The sequence below is a fragment of the Ambystoma mexicanum genome, chromosome 9 (assembly GCF_040938575.1).
Source record: "Ambystoma mexicanum isolate Mex_15411 chromosome 9, UKY_AmexF1_1, whole genome shotgun sequence".
Classification (NCBI taxonomy): domain Eukaryota; kingdom Metazoa; phylum Chordata; class Amphibia; order Caudata; family Ambystomatidae; genus Ambystoma; species Ambystoma mexicanum.
The window spans coordinates 1,220,146,408-1,220,165,557 of NC_090931.1; the positions used below are offsets into that span (position 1 = coordinate 1,220,146,408).

Sequence of the window (19,150 nt, forward strand, 5' to 3'; positions counted from 1 at the left end):
GAATGGGATTGAACCCTTATATTTGGCAAGTGCGCACCTTTCATAGAAATATCCTTCTAGGAAATAACGATGAATTATTTGTTCACCAATAGGCAGTTTCACATCTAACCAATAGGTAATCCACAATGAATCGATCATAACGTGAACAATTGAATATATGGACTTGGAATGTTTATGTGACTCAGGAACCTTAACAATACTGGTTACCGGAGGGTAAGCATGCATGCACATGGGCAACACATACAGAGAGCTCCAAGCACTATCACAACAATATTGATTTTCACATCTTATTCACTCCTATGTTCACAGGCAATCATTGAGCACAACGTGAGTCATGGATACAACCACATCAGGAATTATTCTTCAATGACAAATTCGTTTGGACTTTATCCACAGTACAATTAGCAGAAGATAGGTGAGACTCATTATACAACAATGCAAGAGCACTATGATTACATACTTTTTTATGAGCCACTGTATAGCAATTTAAATAGTTAGTCACATCTGTAACTAACATGCACACTGGATTAGGGTAGAGGAAAATATATGGTGTCATTTGGGGTGCTGCACGAGCATGAACAATGCATGATCTATGTGCTAATCCAACATATCAATATCTTTTGACTCAAAATTAATAATGAACATAGTAACATACTGTCATTCTGCCTTTTCCTGTTCCTTCCCCATACTGAATAACATTGACCTCTACAAATTGGGTATGTGAATCTCATCATTCATTTATGTACTATTATTTTCTAATTTGCAATAATTTTGATGTTTTCCTGTATTAATTGGTTATGTAGTACATATATTTTTTACTTTTACAGAAATTTGATTACTTTAATTTGATTCGCACCATTTTGTGATATGATTATGTCAGCCTTGAGAACAACGCCATTGTCGAAACACGTGTCGGTTGATACAGGGTGTTAATAAAGCACACCAATAACATGGACTTTTAATCACTTTCTTCATATATGTTTGTAGAGTTGAATATTATTAACATACATTACTAATCAGGAGAAACGCGATTTGCGGGTCATTACCCTTTTTACAGCAGTCATCAATGGGTGAGGCTTACAACAAAGGATTCTTCTCGTATTCTCGGGGCTCTGGGGATGTGGCATCCTTTTACAGGAGTCAGATGAAGAACCAATATCGCTGGTCTGATTCTCTTTACTCTCTCAGTCCTGCACTCTGATGAGGGGACTTTAGGGATTCAAATCATGTCTGTGGAGGTCCAGCAGGAGGCCACCAGAGTTTCAGTGGGATTCGGAGTTCGGAAGACCATGAACCGCATGCTGGCTCAAAGTCCCTGGGTATTGGCGGATTGTAGCCTAGCAAGGTCACAGCACATCAAGGGATGGCCCCTTTTTCAGGTCTTTTCAAGACTAGTGGATCTCATCAGGCTCTGGGCAAGAGTCGTCACATATGGGACCCACAGGTCGCATGGAAGGAAGGGTTACACCAGGCTCCGGTTACACACAAAGGTCTCTGGTCGCTGCAAACCGTTACAGCTGTCTTTTCTTCATCTTCCTCTTCGGATTAGGTTCCAGTGGTCGACTTTTCAGCAGCTTCCAGGTTCGGAGTATTTATCAGGAACCACAGCACAACTTCTGCAAACTCTCTCTGCAGTTTACACAAAAGGGCGGTCTGGCTTTCCAATCAGGACAGCCAGCCGCCCAGTGGGTACTGTTTCCTTTCAGGCAAGGTGAACGACAAAGGGCTGCAGAGTGTTCGACTCCTCCCTCCCTTCCTGCCTTCTCAGACACTCTGAAGCCTCGGCGGGGAATACAAAGGATTCCTGCCGAAGACAAATCTTCAACCAAGGTTGTTCCCACCTAAAATGGCAGAAGACCTCAGAAACAACAAGCAAACGAGAAATGGCAAAAAGGAAGGAACCCACCATTCTAGTAGAATGGTGGCCTTCCTGTGCATTACCGAGGTTGATTTGACAGCCTGCGAGTAATAATTGCTAAAAGTCATGAAAGTAGTTAGACTGCCACCAGCCACTCAAGTGAACTTGTTTGTAATTGTAACAAAACATGTTACCAGGTAAGTAAGCAAAGGGATACTTTGCATCCCCCAGCACTCCACATTAGGTAGGGTGTGCTGGCTCACTAAAGTAAATGTAAAGGGCATGAGAATCCCACTTTACTTCTTGGGGACAGTAGTTCACCCAAGAAATAATAAGAAATTAAAAAGGATAGCCCCAAGGGGCAATCCAGCTTAAACCCAAAAGTTATAGGAAACTAGGAAACTATAAGTCCAATCATACACTATGGAGAGACATAAAAAGTCACCCATAAAAAGAGTAAAAGACTAGGTGAGGTGGAAAAAAGGATTCCCACTCACCTTGGAATAAGGGAAAATAATCACAAAGTCCAGCAACACGTCCTGGGGTTGGCACACGTCAGGAAGATGTATCACTGAAATGAAAATCTTATCTAACAATTTCATATTATAAATGGCAATAAAAAAATATTTTTCAAAATTAGGTAATCTATAAAAAGCCAACTCAGCTAGGGAGTCTTGAATAAAGAAGGCAGTTCGTAATGAGCAAACAGTTGTCAAAATGTGACGCAAGATTGTCGAGTTCTGGGAAGCAGCTACTACCTTCCTTGGACCCAAGAGGATGACACCCAGAAGGACTCACCAAGATCGCACTGCCCAGGACCAGTCTCAGATAGCACTAAGGTAAGCAGGACTTTTTACGGCCAATGCAAACCCAAAGAGGAGGCTTTGGTTGAACAGATATGGAGGAATCTTCGGTCTCCGAATCCACTGTAATTCACTGGCATAGAGTTGACTCACCGTCGTCATGGGCTCAATGGTGATCACTGCCAGTTATTTTTCTAGGGAGAATGTTCATTTCTGTGCCAATTCCCTTTAACCGTGGAGACCCCAGCTCTTTTGCTGGACTCAGGGCTTTTAAATTTGTACTCCCGAGTGTGTGGGACTTTTCCGCCACTACCTCATGTGTTTTTCTGACTAGGAGTTTTGTTTTCCTACTGTTAAATGGAGTCTGGTAAACTCCATAGGCATCTGCTTTTTACATACTGACACACATCACCTTTTGTGCAGTCACACTGAAGTCCTTTGGACTACTCAATGTTTAAATACATTTTCTAGGGTGAACTACTTTCCCCAAGAATAGTAAGATGACTCATCTTACCGTTTATTTTGTGGGTCCAGCACACACCACCCTATGTGGAGTGCTGGGGGTTACATATCCCACTTCTCATGTAACTTTTTGTTACACTAACTAACTTGAATGGCTGGTGGCAGTGGATTCTTTTTTTTACTACCTTTGTGCCATGTATCTGCAGGCTGATTTCTCAGCTGCAGTACAGCACCCAAGGGTGACCATTGTCCCAAAATGGCTCTGTCTTCTTTGTTTGCCATTTCTTGTCATTTAGTTCTTTCTGGGCTTTTACTCTGTTTGAATTGGGTTTGAGTCCTTTGTGCATTTTACCTTTGGCGGGCTTCAGCCCTGAAGCCCACCCAGGCTTCAGTGTGTCTGGAAAGGCAGGAAGTGAGGGAGGGTCCCGAAACTTCCCTGCCCTTTGTCTCTAGGTGTGCCTGATTGAAACAATTTCTGATTGGCTGGCTGGCGGTCCACGAAGACAGCCACCCTGCTGGGTGATTGACAGCCCTAGGGCTGTGAGTGAATGGGTGTGTCAGGAAAAGAAAGAATGCTGCTATTTGTTGATACCTTGACTGCTATTGTAATGCAAAATAAGCAAGATATCAACCTATGGGTTTAAACAATACTAAAACCCCTAGACAAGTGTTATATGCCAAATAACAAAGACACAGCCCGTAAAAATAGAATATTATTCTTCCACATCAAAATTCGTAAATGTAGAGCAGAAGAACACAAAGCATAAAGTAATCCATACAGAAATAACACACGAAATCTTGATCAATCTTAAATTTAAAAAGGAAAAAAAGGTGCAAACACAATACCATTTATCATACTCTAGATGTGTTAATCTGTTGTAAACAATATGAAAAGACCACACTTGAGCAGAAATAGTATAATTAATGGGTAGACAAGACCCAGTGTGGAGACAATGTGAGTGACCCATAAGGTGGTCACAAAGTACAGAAAAAAAGAGAGGACAGGTTACAAGGATCCTGCTTAGTCGAAGAAATGTTTGTGATTACATCAAAGCAAACCAGTTCAGCAATTGTAACATCTCAGTTACACTCTTTACATTTTCAAAAATACAATTTTCATTTCAAAGTACAATTTTTTAGTCCAATCGGTCTGTCTTTTGAAAATGAAAACAGCTCAAAGAATCAAACTATAAATGTTCTTGTGTGCGGCTAGAAGCCGTAGCATTCCCATTGCTGTAGTATATCCATGTCCATGCACTTATTCTTTAGAAGGAAAACCCCCATTGGGTCTGTGACCGAATGGGAACTTCCTTAAAATGGGACTGGAGGCAGAGTCCACCTCTGGAGGACAGCATCTGACGAAGACATGAAGGGAGGCCAGCAGCACCCGCCTGGACTGCAAAGTGCCCGGCGAAGCCCTGCAACTGAGCTGACCCTGTTTTTGTTTTGACTGGGAATATCTGCAAGGGCCGACTTCCTCCCTTGGGTTGGTGGGACTAACTAGCCTTGAGACAAGCTTCATTTGGGCGCAACACTCGACTTTCTGTGACTTTCCAAGGCTGCAGAATCCCAATGCCCGGGGACACCTAACCATTGAGTGCCTCGTCTTTCGGAAGTGCCAATCCGGCCAAAAGTTTGTGGGCATCCAGAGGACCCTACAGAAGCAGGAAAACCTCATCCAGAGTCCCCCTCACCAGAGTCCAGGACAGAGAGATCAAGTACCTTCCAACCGGCGCTGTTAGTTCTTCTTTGGCGCTGAGAAAAAGGCGCCAAAACCACAAAAGTCTGCTGAATCTAGGAGAATCCATTGCTGCAGACTCACTCTCTCAAGTAATGCCGCAGTAGCCTGCTAGACGTCCTCCCTTTCGTCACCATGACCAAGGACCAGGAAGAAGGGTCTACTACACTGCAACAGGAAGGCATCCATATGGAACCAATTCTTCAATTCTCAGGTACTGTGGGGCATGGGGTACATCTACGTTTTGCCATTTGTGGTGCTTCCTAGCTTGGGGAGTACTGTTTTAAACCCTTTTGAGTTGACCTTAACTCACCTCCACTGGCCTCCCTTGTGCTTCTGTGATTTTCTACTGAACTACTGACTATTTTAAAACATTTTCTAAGAAGAGAGCATCAAAACTTTGAAGTGGCCCATTGACTTTGGTTCTCCCTTATGAGCCTATTGGCTTTGCCAGTGCTTGTTCCCTTACAGATTTGAATTGTTGAACACTATTATTGCTGGGATAAAAGACTGCATACATCCCTCAGGGAGAATCTAACTGTTTTACTACTTAAAAGGTATGTTCTGATCTAACATTAACTTTTCCCTCCTTGAAACTCAGTATTGTAATGGTGATCACAAATAAGTGCTAATATTGATCTCAGATGACGTCACTCAGTGTGCTGAAATATGTTTAGCATAAGAAAGGTTTACTCACCTACTTTATTGCTTTTGTTGAACTGAATCCTAACTTTTATATCAATATTAGTTGCTGCTTTTTAAAAATTGCCTAAATATCCTTGTGTATATAAAAATAAATATGTATAATATAACTTTACATGTGTATGAGTTTACTTCGATACCTCTATTTACTGATTTCATTGTACAGCTCTACAGCTCACATTAGCCCTCTTAAGACATGCCTGGCTGCTCAGTCAGTCACTCTACCAACTTGTGTAGTACAGGCCTTTATCGAAAGGTGGGTTACCCAATACCAAGACATAAGTCTTAAGTCCCACACCAGTTGGACTCTACAAACTAACACCTAGGATGGTTGGGGGTACATCCAAATTCGGCCCCACTATAAAGAAGAGACCCTCACAAACGATGTGATGGATACACTTGTTGCATTGACCCCAGACAAGTCAAGAGGCACCCAGCAGATCAGAGTTTGGACTTTGGGCTCCCAACAGGATCCTCTTCTGGTGAAGGTGAGCATAGCAAATTTCCAGCATGTCAGTAGAATGCTAAAGATGCAAACTAAGAGTTCAAGCTGTGAGGTCAGAAGGAAGTCTTTGAAATCCATGGATCCAGCTCTGCTCTAATGGCCCAAAACGAGCAATAAACCCCAAGCAGGACAGCTGATGGGTTGGCCACACCAGTCTTCCCAGTTAAACAGAAGGTCGAGGTTTGCAAGTTGGCTGAGCTAATGATGGTTCCTGCAGCAGTCCTCCAGCATCGCTTCACCGTCTTCATTGGATCTCTTCAGCTCTAGTAATCAATTTGTTTTTTTGGGTTCAGATGCCCTCCTTTTACCCTGAATTTGGACTGGATGGGCAATGGTCACCCCAGCCCTCCAGTAAGGGAGCTTGCCACAGTCATACTTGAGGTGGCAGCCCAATAGCCCCCTAGAATCTGCCAAGCAACAGCCATGCCTCTGGAGCAATGCAGATTGGAGGCAGACCCCACCCACTTCATGCCAGTTCTCACACACACAACCTCTGTGGGCTTTCTGAACCCTCTCACCACTTGGCAAAGCAGAAGGACAGCCAACAAATGCTAGGCCACCTTGAATAGGACTTAAGGTACAAGAAGAAGCCATTTTAAGTATATGATCCTCCTAAATGCATTATCGTGGCTAAAAAGGCAGGACACAATGTTGCATTCGAAAAAGACAGTTCAGTTGCGTTTTAGTTACCAGAAAGAGAAGGGGACACAAATTGTCCCCACAACACTACATTTAAGATGGCTTGTGCTGCAATGGTAAAAAACACATCATAAAAAGGAGATGACCACTCTTGCACAGCTAGATGCATGTACTCCCCAGCGCACCCAAAACATGCAAATAGGAGCCGATTCCGGGCCCCTTACAGCATACCTCATAGGGTGGGGGTGCTGCAAAATGCAAGCAAATGCTAGACCAAAGGAGTAAAGTCTCTCCGCATTGGCAACCCAAAAAAGGTGCCCAGTGTCCCCAAATCCAATAAGAAAAAATCCCAGCGAGTCCAGCAGTAGTGCTGGGAGGCTCAGGGAATAGAGGGAAAGATTTACCAAAAGAAAATCTCTAACAGTTTCTTGAACAAGCCTGTTCTTTATGAAGACTTAAGCATGCATCCGTCTTCATGGAGAGTCAGGAAACCCAATGTAAACCAGTAAAAAACGATATATCTGGGCCCCTGAAGAAGGCCGTAGAATACATCTTCCTTAACGTACTGGCTTAATTTTGCGATGAAAGTGATCATATGCCGATGTATGCTATCGTGCATGACGAAATCTTTACTAATGGGCATTTCAACTGTGGCAAGGTTGCAATTAGTCCTGGCTCCAACTGTATTACATGAAGCCCTCGAATATAGGTTCCACTGAATGAGTTAAGTTTGTGCAATTCCAATAGACATGTGAGAGATGCGAAGAAGTGGATATGATGGAAAAGTTTAAATGCATTCTGGAGCCGGTATACAAAACATACAAATACAATGTTTTTAAAACAACCCAAAATTCAAGAGGGTTTGAACTCTCCTGCGAGAAGGCTCAAATCAAGAAACACGGTAGCCGTCCACATGAAAGAATGTCTCCTGGGCAAGACATCAAAAGTTTGAGAGAGTAAATGGGGGCAAAAGCCAGCAACATAATAATGAGGTTGTGATGGCAATAAAAAAATAAAAAACTATCAGTGAGGGTTGAGTGCTTATTTCAGCACTAAAGCTGAAGGCTTGGTTAATGCTAGCCGAGTGCGCGGTTAACAACGATTCCAGAAAGTTTGAGCGTTATTAACTCAGGTAGAGGCCCACATGTAGACAACAATGGGGTATCTCCTGCTGAATGCGAACGATTTATCTGCAGGGCCTTGGGGTTTCGTAGTGGTGAGGCAACAATGTACGTGGATGTAGTTGAAAGATGGGAATATAAAGCTTACAAAAGGTGAAATAATACGGATTATACACACATTAAACAATGCGGGCAGCTGGCACAGATGGGACGTGGAGTGACTTAGTTAAGCTAAATCCAGAGCTTTGGATGGTTGCACTGCACTGTCTATTTACAAGTATAAATCACACGCAGTTAATTCTGGTATCATGGACAGATAGCATTATTATCCCCATTAATAAAAAAAGGGGTGCAAGATACTGCCTGGTAACTATAGACATGTAGTCATGCTAGACATTCGGACCAAAATATTTGCCCCCATGTTACTGAATGAAGTAACTGACTGGTGCACCAATAACATCATCCTACACGCTAAAACTGGTGTCTAGAAAGGCTCCTGTACTACACATAATCCGATTACCCTATCTGCATTGGTTGATAACTCAAAATGCTGACCCTGCCTTCTGTCTGATCCAAGAATAGGCAGGAGGAGGCGTGAAGGTTGTCACCTGAACCTTTTCCTCAAATGCAATGAGATATGGAAGAAAGCAGGCATCCCATCCTTATTTTTCAAACAAAAAAGAGAAGGTTGTGTATGCATGATTTGTGCGTTCATGTGTTCATGAGAGTTTATTTGAACAGTGTGCGTGCATGAGACAGTGATGGGGGTATCTGCTTGTGTAAGCTTGTGAGTGCGAATGCAAAGTTAATGTTTAGGGTGCTCATGTGAATGATTGATTGAAGCTGTATGGGTGGAGGACCGACTGTGTAAATGAGCATTTATGTTATGTTACTTTGCATTTATATAGCGCCTTATGTATCATTGGTATGATCTCAAAGCGCTGGTAGGTTGAACGCCCGCGGGAACCGTAGTTCAAGTCAGTAGAGAGAGAGAGACAGTCATAAGGTGCGTGGGTGCACTGGATATTTGTGCAGCTGGTGTGGCAATTGCATGATAGCTGCTTCTTAGCGGTAGGAGCGGTGGTTGGAAGGTCAGGAATATGTGTTAATTCTGGAGGGTTGATACCCAGACTGATTTCTGGCTGCGTTAGGCCTGAGGAGACACTTAGACTAGTGGTGTGTGCTCAGCTAGCTGTGTTTAATTAGGGTGATGAGGAGTATGTGGCGGGTGTTAGTATGAGAACAGCTACACCAAATGTGTCATAGTATCGCTGTGTTCTAGTTGAGTGGTGGTATGTAGGAGAGAGTAAGCGTGGTAGTGTGATATGGTGGTTTTCAGTAAGGCCGTTCCATCCACTCCATCCGTCCCGTCCGTTCCATGCACTCCATTTGTTCCATGTACTCCATCTGATCCATCCGCTCGATCTGTTCCACTCGAATGTGTGTGTGCAAGCATGTTGAGTAGGGTTTAATTGTAATTGTCAGTACTGCTGGCCATGCAGGGTATGGCCAAGGGCACTCACAATTAAAACTAAATAGTGCATGGCATGAGATTATGCAAGGAAGCGTTTACACACTTTGCACTGTGAAGTGTAAAAGTGCAGGGCAGAAAGGCGTGGTAACACACCACCTTTTGCCTTGCACTTTTGCACTCTGCCGTGCCAAGTAAGTAAATGCTGCCTTGCAAACTTTTAATTGCGACATGTTGGGCAGGGTTTAAAAAAAAAGAAAACGTCTCTTTATTGGTTTTACAACATTGTAAACATTTCCCCCTCCCCATTGCCCACCCCGTCCCTCGGCAGCTTGGAGGTCCCATTTGCTTGTTGCTTGTGCCTCTTCATTTCTGTTAGTTCAAGTCCAGCAGTTTCAGTCTTTGGGGGCACCATTGTACTCTAAAGTCTCCTTCCAGAAATGTTAGTGTCTCCCCCCATTCGACCGCAAATTTCTGAAGATTATTGTTCCTGGCATACGAAGCCCATTCCAAGGCGATCACTTCCCATATCTTTCGGAGCCATTCTTGTTCTGTCAGGATTGTCGGGCCTTTCCACTTCTGGGCTATGAGGGTCATTGCCGCCAGGGTTAGAATTATTCTTGCCTTCTCCCTTCCCCACCTCCCCCCTCTAACTCTAGTAGGACATGTTTGGGGTTCCCTTCGTACCTCTCCCAGAAAGTTTGTGTCTATGCTTGGAGGACCTCTACCCAGAACGGTTGGATCTTTGGGCACCCCCTCCATATAGGTGTTGCAGTGCCTTCTTCCCCGCAGCCCCTCCAACATTCCCTGGGTACCTCTGGGTACATGCTATGGAGATGTGCCGGGGTATAATGCCATCTGCATATGTATTTGTACCAAGTCTCTTGGAGTTGTGCTGCCTTAGCTACCTTTGGGATTTTCCTCCATAGCCTTTCCCAATAATCCTTCGCTATCTCTTTCCCCAGCATTTTCTCCCAGTGTGCCATGAAGGGCCATTTCTGCTGAGGGGTGGCTTTGTCCAGTAATTTGTATATACCCGATATAAGCCCTTTGTACCCGTCATTCGTCACCAAGTATTTCTCGAAGGCTGTCAGCTGAAGGGTGGCGGCTCGTTTGACTTCCCCATTCACTATCCAATGCCTTATTTGAAAATACCCAAGTCTTTCCCCCTTCCCCACTCCGAAGTCCTGTTTACATTCCTGGAATGATTTCATGCTGTTTCCTGTGTACGTCTCTGACCTTTCTACAACCCCCCTCACTCCAGCCCTGGTGTGAAATCTCTATTGTTGAAGATCGGGGTAAAAGGAGATGGGAAGATTGTGATCCCCTTCTTCTGTACCACCTTGTCCCAGATATCTGCCAGCGCCTTGGTTATCGCACTCATATGTATGGGCTTGGGCCTACTCTGACGTGGGAGCCAAAGGACCGCCCCCAGGTCGTACTGTGCCACTGCTCTGTCCATTTACATCCATTATTTTGCTTCCCCCTGGGAAAACCATGTCCGTACCACCCTTTGTTGTGCTGTCGCGTGATACTGTTGAAAGTTGGGAAATGCCAGGCCTCCCCTTCCCCTTGGCACCATCAGGAGGTCTCTACTTATCCTTGCTTTCTTGCCCTCCCACACAAATTCCCTGGTTGCCTTTCCTAGTTCCCTGAAAAACTCCTGGGGGCCTCGCAAAGGAATCGCCTGATACAGGTACAGTAGCCTCGGTAGCATGACCATTTTTACCGCTGCCAGCCTGCCCATCCATGAGACCCTGCGGCCCTTCCATCTCTGGTAGTCCTGCCTTATTGCTCTTAACACGGGTGGGTAGTTTGCTGTGTTCCACTCTGATAGGACCAGGGTGATTTTGATCCCCAAGTACTTGATCCCTGCCGGGCTCCACAGGTATGAGGATGATGCTTTCAACTCCCCGGCCCTTTCCTGCTCCATCGTTAAGTTCATTAGTTCGGAACTGCCCTGATTAACTTTCAGGCCTGAAACTTCCCGAATCTAGGTAGTAGGTTACCACAAGCTTTCAACTAGGCCTTGGGGTTCGTGAGGGCCAACAGCATATCGTCCGCGAATGCTGCTGCTTTATGCTGCACATACCCCCAAAGGGGATCCCCTAGATTTCCTAGACCTCCCTAATTGCCTGGAGTAAAGGTTCGAGGGGTAAGAGTGGCCAACCCTGCTTGGTACCTCTACCCAGGTCTACTAGCTGTGACATAGAGCCGTTAACTGCCAGTCGCATCTTAGGACGTCTGTAATTCACCTGGACCATTTAAAGGAATTTCACTCCCAGCCCCATTTTTTCCATTACTTTAAACATGAACGTCCACTCCACCCGGTCGAATGCCTTTTCCGCGCCTAGTGCTAGTAACACTGCCGGAGTGGATCTTTTCGTGGGCTTTCTCCACGAGATGGGCCACTCTCCTAATGTTATTCACTGTTTGCCTTCCCAGAACGAAGCCTGCTTGGTCCGGGTGGACAACGATGGGAAGCAGTGTCTCCAATCTCGTCGCCAGTATTTTTGTGTATATTTTCACGTCTGTGTTTATGAGCGCGATGGACCTGTATGATGAACACTCCAGGGGGTCTTTGTTGCGCTTCAGGATGAGTGTAATTTTGTCTTCTTCCATTGTTGCATTGTTGCAGTGATAGCTTCCGAGGTTTTAAATGTGTAATATAGTTGTGTAAGATGGGGGCCTTAGTATTTGGGCATACGTCTTGTAGAAAGCAGCTGTAAAGCCGTTGGGACCTGGTGCTTTGTTACGAGGAAGACCAGCACCACTTCTGTCGAAATTTCCAGCCCTAGGCGTTCCTGTTCCGCTACGGGTACCGTGGGTAGATGTATGCCTTCTAAGAAGTGCCTCTGCTTCTGGGCTTGGGGTTTCTGCGATGAGTATAGGAGCGTGTAGTATCTAGCCAGACGATGCTGTATTTCCTCCGTTCTTTTGCTCTGTCTAGGGCTCCTCTGGCCTGGTCCCTTTGTTCCAGTGCCGTCCACATGGTCGTGAGTATGCTGGGGGTGTCTCCTGCCGTAGGGCCTCCTTTCCCCGTTCAACTTTTCGCTTTTGATGCCATTGAGGGTTTTGAGGGGGTGCCCGTGGGACGGCTCTGTCTTTTTGTGTGCCGGTCTGTATCTGAATAGGGGTCCGTTTCGGTGAGCTTTCTGCACCTCTTCGTGCCCTGAGGGTTTCCCCTTCGCCCCCTTGGATCTCTCCTATTGCGTTTCCCCTTTGGGGACGGTGTCTTCACCCTCTATGGCCCGTTCTGTTCTGTTATTGCTGGCCCGAGGTTCCCCCGGGTTTCTCCTACGTGTGTCCTCAAATGATCACCTAGACTTTTAGTTAAGTTCCCTCTAGTTCGCTCCCCTTAGTCCGAGAAGTCTCCTCTTCATGTGGATCTCCCGGTTCTCCCCTTGGATTCCCCCCTTCCTCCAGCACTGTGCTGGGGAGGTGCGTTTCCCAGCTTCACTGGGCCCGCTTTTGCTTGCCTGGGTGTCTCGCGCTGGTCGTGGGGTCTGCCATCCTCCCCCCCACCCCCCCAAGGGGTCGGGGGGGTGCTCTGCTCTGTGCCCTTGTGTTTTCCCGGGTGTGGGACGTGATAGGCAACCCGCAGTCCAATTTTCCTCATGCCTTTGCCAGGACTCTGCTTCTCCCCTCCCTGTGGCTGGGTTCCTCGCCTTTGCTCCCCACTTCGTCCCGCCTCAGTTTTCTTTTGCTGGGTCGTGCTGGAGAGGGGCCCCCTCTGTCACACCCCTCCTCCGATGGGGCCGGTGTATGAGAGCTGGCGGCCCTACCCCTGTCTTTTCTGGTCACTGTTCCGTTACAACTCCCCTTCACGGGCCTTATGGACCCAGCCTTTATTGTAGCTCCTTTCAAATTGCAGGCTGTACTTTATGAGGCAGCAACGCCACCCAATCCGGTGCCCTTCTGCTTATTTGGGTTGCTTTCTAATCATCGGCGCTCCTCTCTTTGTCATGGGGTACGCTTTGTCCCCTTGCCTCTGACTGGTCTGAGGCTGGGGAGTCACTGCTCAGCCGCTTCTCTCCTGTGGCTGTCTCTGTGTCCCTGTAACAAAAGATGTATTTGCAGCAAAGACCAGTTTCCTTACTGTAGCGTGGCATTTTATACTAGTGTTATGGGCATTGCCAACATGAGTGTTCTTACATATGAGGGTGGGCGGGTGGGATGGGCATTTGTGCAGCATACATGTCCCAGTTTTTCTTATTGCTGCATTGTATAATGACGTTAAGCCAACATTAGTGTTCTTGTATATGGAGAGGACATATTTCTGCAGCAAGCAAAGACAGGTTTTATTTCTGTAATATTACATTTTTTTAACTGGCATTAAGGGCAATCCAATGAGAGTTGGTTCTTATGTGGGGATAGTGGCCTATATTGGCAGAGCCAATGTAGAAATGTTTTCTTATAGTATAATCCTGGGATAATGGGCAAAATGAACATGAGCATTATCTTATGTGAGAATACTGGCAGATCTTGGTGCAGCCAACATTGACATTTATGGGCACAGTCAGCATGAACATATGTTTTTACATTGGCAGAATCTAATGGATCTTTTCATGTCTTACCCCCAAAAGATTGGCTTTTTACCAAAATTGTCACAGAAAGTGTGCTGTAAAATGCAAAATGTTAATCCATTATTTAAACCACCTCCCATCCCACAAAGCCCCCATTGACTGGTCTGGGCTTCCTCGCTGCGCCCCGTCGCTACTGCATATTCATGGCCAATTTGTAGGCTGTCCCCTTCCCCATTTGAAAAATTCACCAGCCGCCACTGACTTGTAGGAGGCAAACTTTCATGAGCATGGAAAATAAATGTGTCCTCAGCAACCTAGACTTCATTCCTTGACCAAACTTGGGAACTCACCAGGGTAAAGTTCCCAAGACAGAAACCAGATGATCTGTGAGGGCTGGTCTCTGAACTTCTTACCAAATCTGATGGATCTCTTGAACGCAGTTGTCCACTGCATGTGAGGAAGAGAGGATGAAATACATCCAATTAAATTACAGAATAGGCCCCTTCCAGGAAGCAAAGACAGCAAATAGACACTACCCAAAACATGAGAATCACCAGGAGACACTCTTCCCTGCGTCCAAAGGATAGGGTGGAAAAACAGGAAATGAGATGGGGCAGCCTGGTGTCATGGGGTTTAGGGGTGCAAAGGGATGCTTAGGCAGAGATCCCTGATTACAAAACTCTTAGAAGATTTTTTCAGTCCAGCCTCAAGTGCAGGCTAACGCAATCAATCAGTTGGAATGGAAGGGAACATGATGTTAAGAGTAAATTGTAAACTGTTGTGGATGTTGCTGCTGAAATGCCAATCATCTTTCTTTAGGCATCAATATATCGACATGCAAAGAATAAATGGCGAAATAGTAAAATAATAAGTGTTAAGCAGTTTGAAACACTTACCCAGGAACCAGGAAATTATTTTCCCATCGGTAGCGCATCTCTAGTACAAACTCCTGCCAGAGGTGTGCAACTCCTTTGACTCCACCATGGTAGAAATTTACCATACATAGACAGGAAGCCAGTTTGTATGTCAAACTATTATGAGGTGCAGATTTAAAATTACTGTAGAGATTCTAAATGTGAGGAAAAAGATGATCAGATAAACACAAACTTTATTTTTGAAGTTTTACTGAAGACACACAAAGTATTCAAGCACTGAACCTTATGTGGCTCATGTTCTATATTACAGTCTTTAGGAATATGCTGCATTGTAAACTAATTTTAATGAGTGGAAGCACTGCTATTGTGTTCTTACTAAAATGGTGTTTTGTTGCCTACCCACAGTATGCCACTGACATGTCATGAATAAACCATACAGTGGCAGGGCATAATAACATACCATTGGAGTCTAAACTTTAGACAGTCACTATTAGATTTGAGGGTTTTTTTGGGCTTCCTTTTGCGCACTCTGTGGAACCCCTAAATGTTTTGATGGCTTTGTTTCTTTGTTAGAAGGGCTTCTAGTGAAGCTTTCCCCTGCAGTTGCAACTCCTTACACTGCCGTTAATGACCCACATGGCAAGCAGGGAAATGGTGATACTGGAATGCCCAAACTTGTGCTTGAAAGAGTTCTCCTCCAGGATTTGTTATGAAGGCTGATGGCAGCTGTACATTTTGTTTTTGCAACGCCATGATTTAGCCATTTCAATGAGTTAGCAGCAGTGGTTGAAGTGTACGAAAAGAAGTAGTGGAACTATGTTCCTTACTGGTCTGTCCCCGCTCCCCACAAACCCCATCGCCACGCCCCCTCCCATGCACAGTACAAGCACCAAAACACATGCACCTGCTGTTTAAGAGAAAGTTCAGTGCATTTTGAACTGCTTCATGCACTTATTTTTTAAAAAGAAACCATTCCGTAACGGTTTTTTTAAAAATAAAAGTATAGGAAGAGTAAAACTTAATTTCAAAAAGTAGAGGAACACCGCTCCCACCCATTTCAACCACTGGTTAGCAGTCAAATGGGCATACATGGTGGCCATTGCAGTACTAATGCATTTAAAAGACGTGTGTGCATAGTGAATGTTTGACTATGCACATGGAGTGTAGCTGGCTAGCACACGTTATGATGGATGTAGGTGTGTTTCACCTTAACTATGGAGACAGCGGACTATTTAACATAGTTGTACTGTGCCTGGAAGACTGCTGGAAATGGGCTGCTCCCAAGGATCCAAACGTTGCTGTGTTAGCCCTGTACTTTTCTGGAGGTCTCTCTGCCTCTCTATGCTGCAAGACGACGCAAGATCATTTGCTTCTTTCTGGCGCTGCATACTGGAAACTGCTTTCCTGCTGTTCTGATGCTCTCCTAGAAGCCTTCCTGTCCTTCTAGCATTCAGTGGACCTCAGCAGCTTGGCAGTACTCCAAATGGCTTGATGTTGCTTTGCCTCATCTCTGCTCCATCGTGGGATGTCTTGGAAAGCCTCATACAGCAGGTCTCCATTGCCACTGTGAGACTATTCCTGCTTCCCTTGGTGATCCTTTGTCTTTAGCAGAGTTGCCCTCGACTGGCTAGCTGGATCACCAACATTGTTCTTTCACTCTCGTTGTTGCTCCGGTGCTCTCCTCAGCATGGGTTATGTGAAGTGATTAATTTGTTCTAATCCAGCGTTCTTGACCTAATCCAGTTGTCCTGGTTCCATCTTTAGCTAGGGCTCAGTTCTCACTGAGCGCAGACCCCAGCAAAGGTCTAGCTAGAACAAATCCCCTACATTCTCCTATTCACCCATGCTTTCTGGGACGTTCTTGCCAAAGCCCTGGGCCATTGTCACCAGGTTCTCCTACCTAGACTGTACCATTGGTCCTGTTCTCCAGGATCCATGGGCTCTGGGTGCAGTGTGTCTTCAGTAACCCCGACAACTGCAACCATTGTTCTTCTATGGGCTAGAGTCCTACTCAACAGCCTTCATTCTCCAGGTATCTGGTGGTGAAACCTGGGTCCTGAGCTTTTTCTGATGGGGTCCCTCATACTACTCAGATTCCTCAGCGGGATGGTTGCCAGCATCGCAAACCTGTAAGAAACATAGTTACATCTTCTCCATAAATGTGAGATAGGTGTTGGAGTGGGCCCTTTAAATCCTCTGCATACGTTTTCTGGAACTTCTAAAAGTCCCTAATAGTTACTGAAACATGTCCTTACTTGTAAACTGCCATTGAACAATAATTCCCCTTGGGCTCCTGGATTTTAGAGCAATTCAGGTATCTTTAAAGAAATCCAGTGATTATTTTTGCACTTTACAGTGGAAGAAAACGGTACACACATTCTACAGGTTGGTCTCTTCGAAACCTTGATCTGAGGTTTTAGGGCAGAATTCAATTTTTGTGTTTTTTTTGTCCCGTTTTTATGGATCACTAAACTTTTTCTGAATCTTTAACTATATTATTGTGATGAAAACCACTTAAGTCCTTATGTCACTGCAACCCTTTTTCTGGTGTGCTGCATTAGTAACCGATATGTCTGGTAGGGGCGTTTTCATTTTGATCCCAGAAATATAAGTGTGCTGTGGTGGGATCTTGCGGCAGCTACTTTTAGTTTTGTCTTCACCAACGGTTATATCCATTTTTGACTGGATTAGTAGGCTCATGAATCCACATTGTGGTTCTTTGGGTACTAATCCGCTGTTTAAAGTTCTGCACTTGACCGGGCCATTTTTCTTTTGCCCAACTCTTTGTCTGAGTGGACCATGAGGCAGGCCTAAAATGACAGTTGTGCTGACTTGGGCCCACGTTAAGCAGAGCCTTGCACCAAGCTTATGTGGTTGAAACTGGGTAAGCCTGTTTATCAGTCCAAAGCATGCAGATGCATATCCTGTGTGGGCGGGTCTGTGTGTATTGTGGGTTTTAGGTCAAGCTGTGATGAATCCTACGCAACCCTGACTAAACCCCTGCCTAAAGGCTCCTCCCAGGTGGCTAGGTAAAGGCAGACACTTACTGATCCTGACCTTGGGGACGGTGTACTGCGGGAGGATCATCTGGGTGAAGACGAAAAACCCTTAAGATTGCCAAAGCAGGTAAGGGCCTATGATGTATCTACACTACATATAACTTCTGTGGCTCTGGGCACAAATACCTTAAAGCCTGAACAGACCGTAACAACAGAAAGACCATGTAAGGTTCTTCCGGATAAAAATCCTCCTTACTCAGGTATAATGCAAAGGAATTTAAAAATGTTATCCAAATACACTGTCTTTCTCTGTAACATTGCATTCTAATGGTTCATCCTTAAATAACGTCATGGGAAATAATTCTACCCTTAAAACACAGAAGTTATTTAAAAGAACTAACTTTGTTGTTGGGGACTAGAAGTGCCATACTCTCATAAGTACTGGGACGAGGAAGAGGATGGAAAGGTTATGCTGCAGTAGCAGTCAGGCAATTAAGCCTAACAGCCCACACCTGAAGAACCTAGGAGGCATAAAAGGCCCCTCAGGTGCTGGCAGTAGGAAGGAGCTGGAACTGTGACTGGAGTGTGTGCAGTAGTAACAGAGGCAGAAAGAGGAAGGCACAAAGCTGGCAATCCAGACAGAAGTGGGAGAACCAGAGGGACACTGGAATGTGGATGCAGCAGATTTCACCTGCTTGTTCTGAGAGGGTCCTGTACCCCAAACTCTGAAGTGCTGAGACAGTCTGCCCCCAACCGGCGAACCATGGGACATGGCCTCATGACTGTTTTGGAGCGGCTGCGGCACCGCCTGAAGGCAAAGAGGCAGCTGCCTGAGCGGCTTTGGCACCACGATTTCCCTGAACACCACTGGGAAATTTACGCTGACCCCTTTGACTGACGGCTCCTCCCGTTCTACCAAAGGAGGAGTAGTAACGAAAAGAACCTCGCCTCCACTGCTGTCCCCTAGGACGAAAAGGCAGAGGTTGACACACAGCTGAGCTTAAAGATTTTGCCGAAGCTTTTGAGGTCTGCAACCTCTCAAGGCTCTCGTCAGCCTTGCTGCCAAACAAATGCACGCCATCAAAGGGCATGTTCAAAAGACGGGCTTGCACATCCGGGGCAAAACCCGACTTCCGCAACCACGCAAAAAATGTGCGTATAACGGTGCTTGCAGCTGTTAGGGAGAATTCTCATGTTATGGCTAATTTCCCTTACCTATAGAGTCCCCCAGCAGCTTTGCTGGATTTGAAGGGTTTGTTTCTTTTTTTTTCCTGCTAAGAGTGAGACACTTTTTCCCACTCTTAGACATTTTTGCTATGTGTGTTCTAGGCTATTTTTGTGTTTAGTGGGGTTTCTCGCACCTCCATAGGAACCATCTTTATTCACATGTGTTACACAGAACCCTCAGTGCAGTGACACAGGGGTGTCGTAGCGACCCCCAAACATAGACT

The 19,150-nt window shown here is 45.3% G+C and overlaps 1 protein-coding gene across 2 annotated transcripts in view; it reads right to left on the reverse strand.

Moving 5' to 3' along the window:
* The window catches only part of RAB3GAP1 (RAB3 GTPase activating protein catalytic subunit 1), a 1,600,561-nt gene that overhangs the window by 723,061 nt on the left and 858,350 nt on the right, over positions 1-19,150 (reverse strand). For both annotated transcript variants that reach the window (XM_069616562.1, XM_069616561.1), the window contains exon 15: positions 14,722-14,894. In XM_069616562.1, coding sequence (XP_069472663.1) covers positions 14,722-14,894 — 173 coding nt within the window. The remainder of the gene's footprint in view (positions 1-14,721; positions 14,895-19,150) is intronic.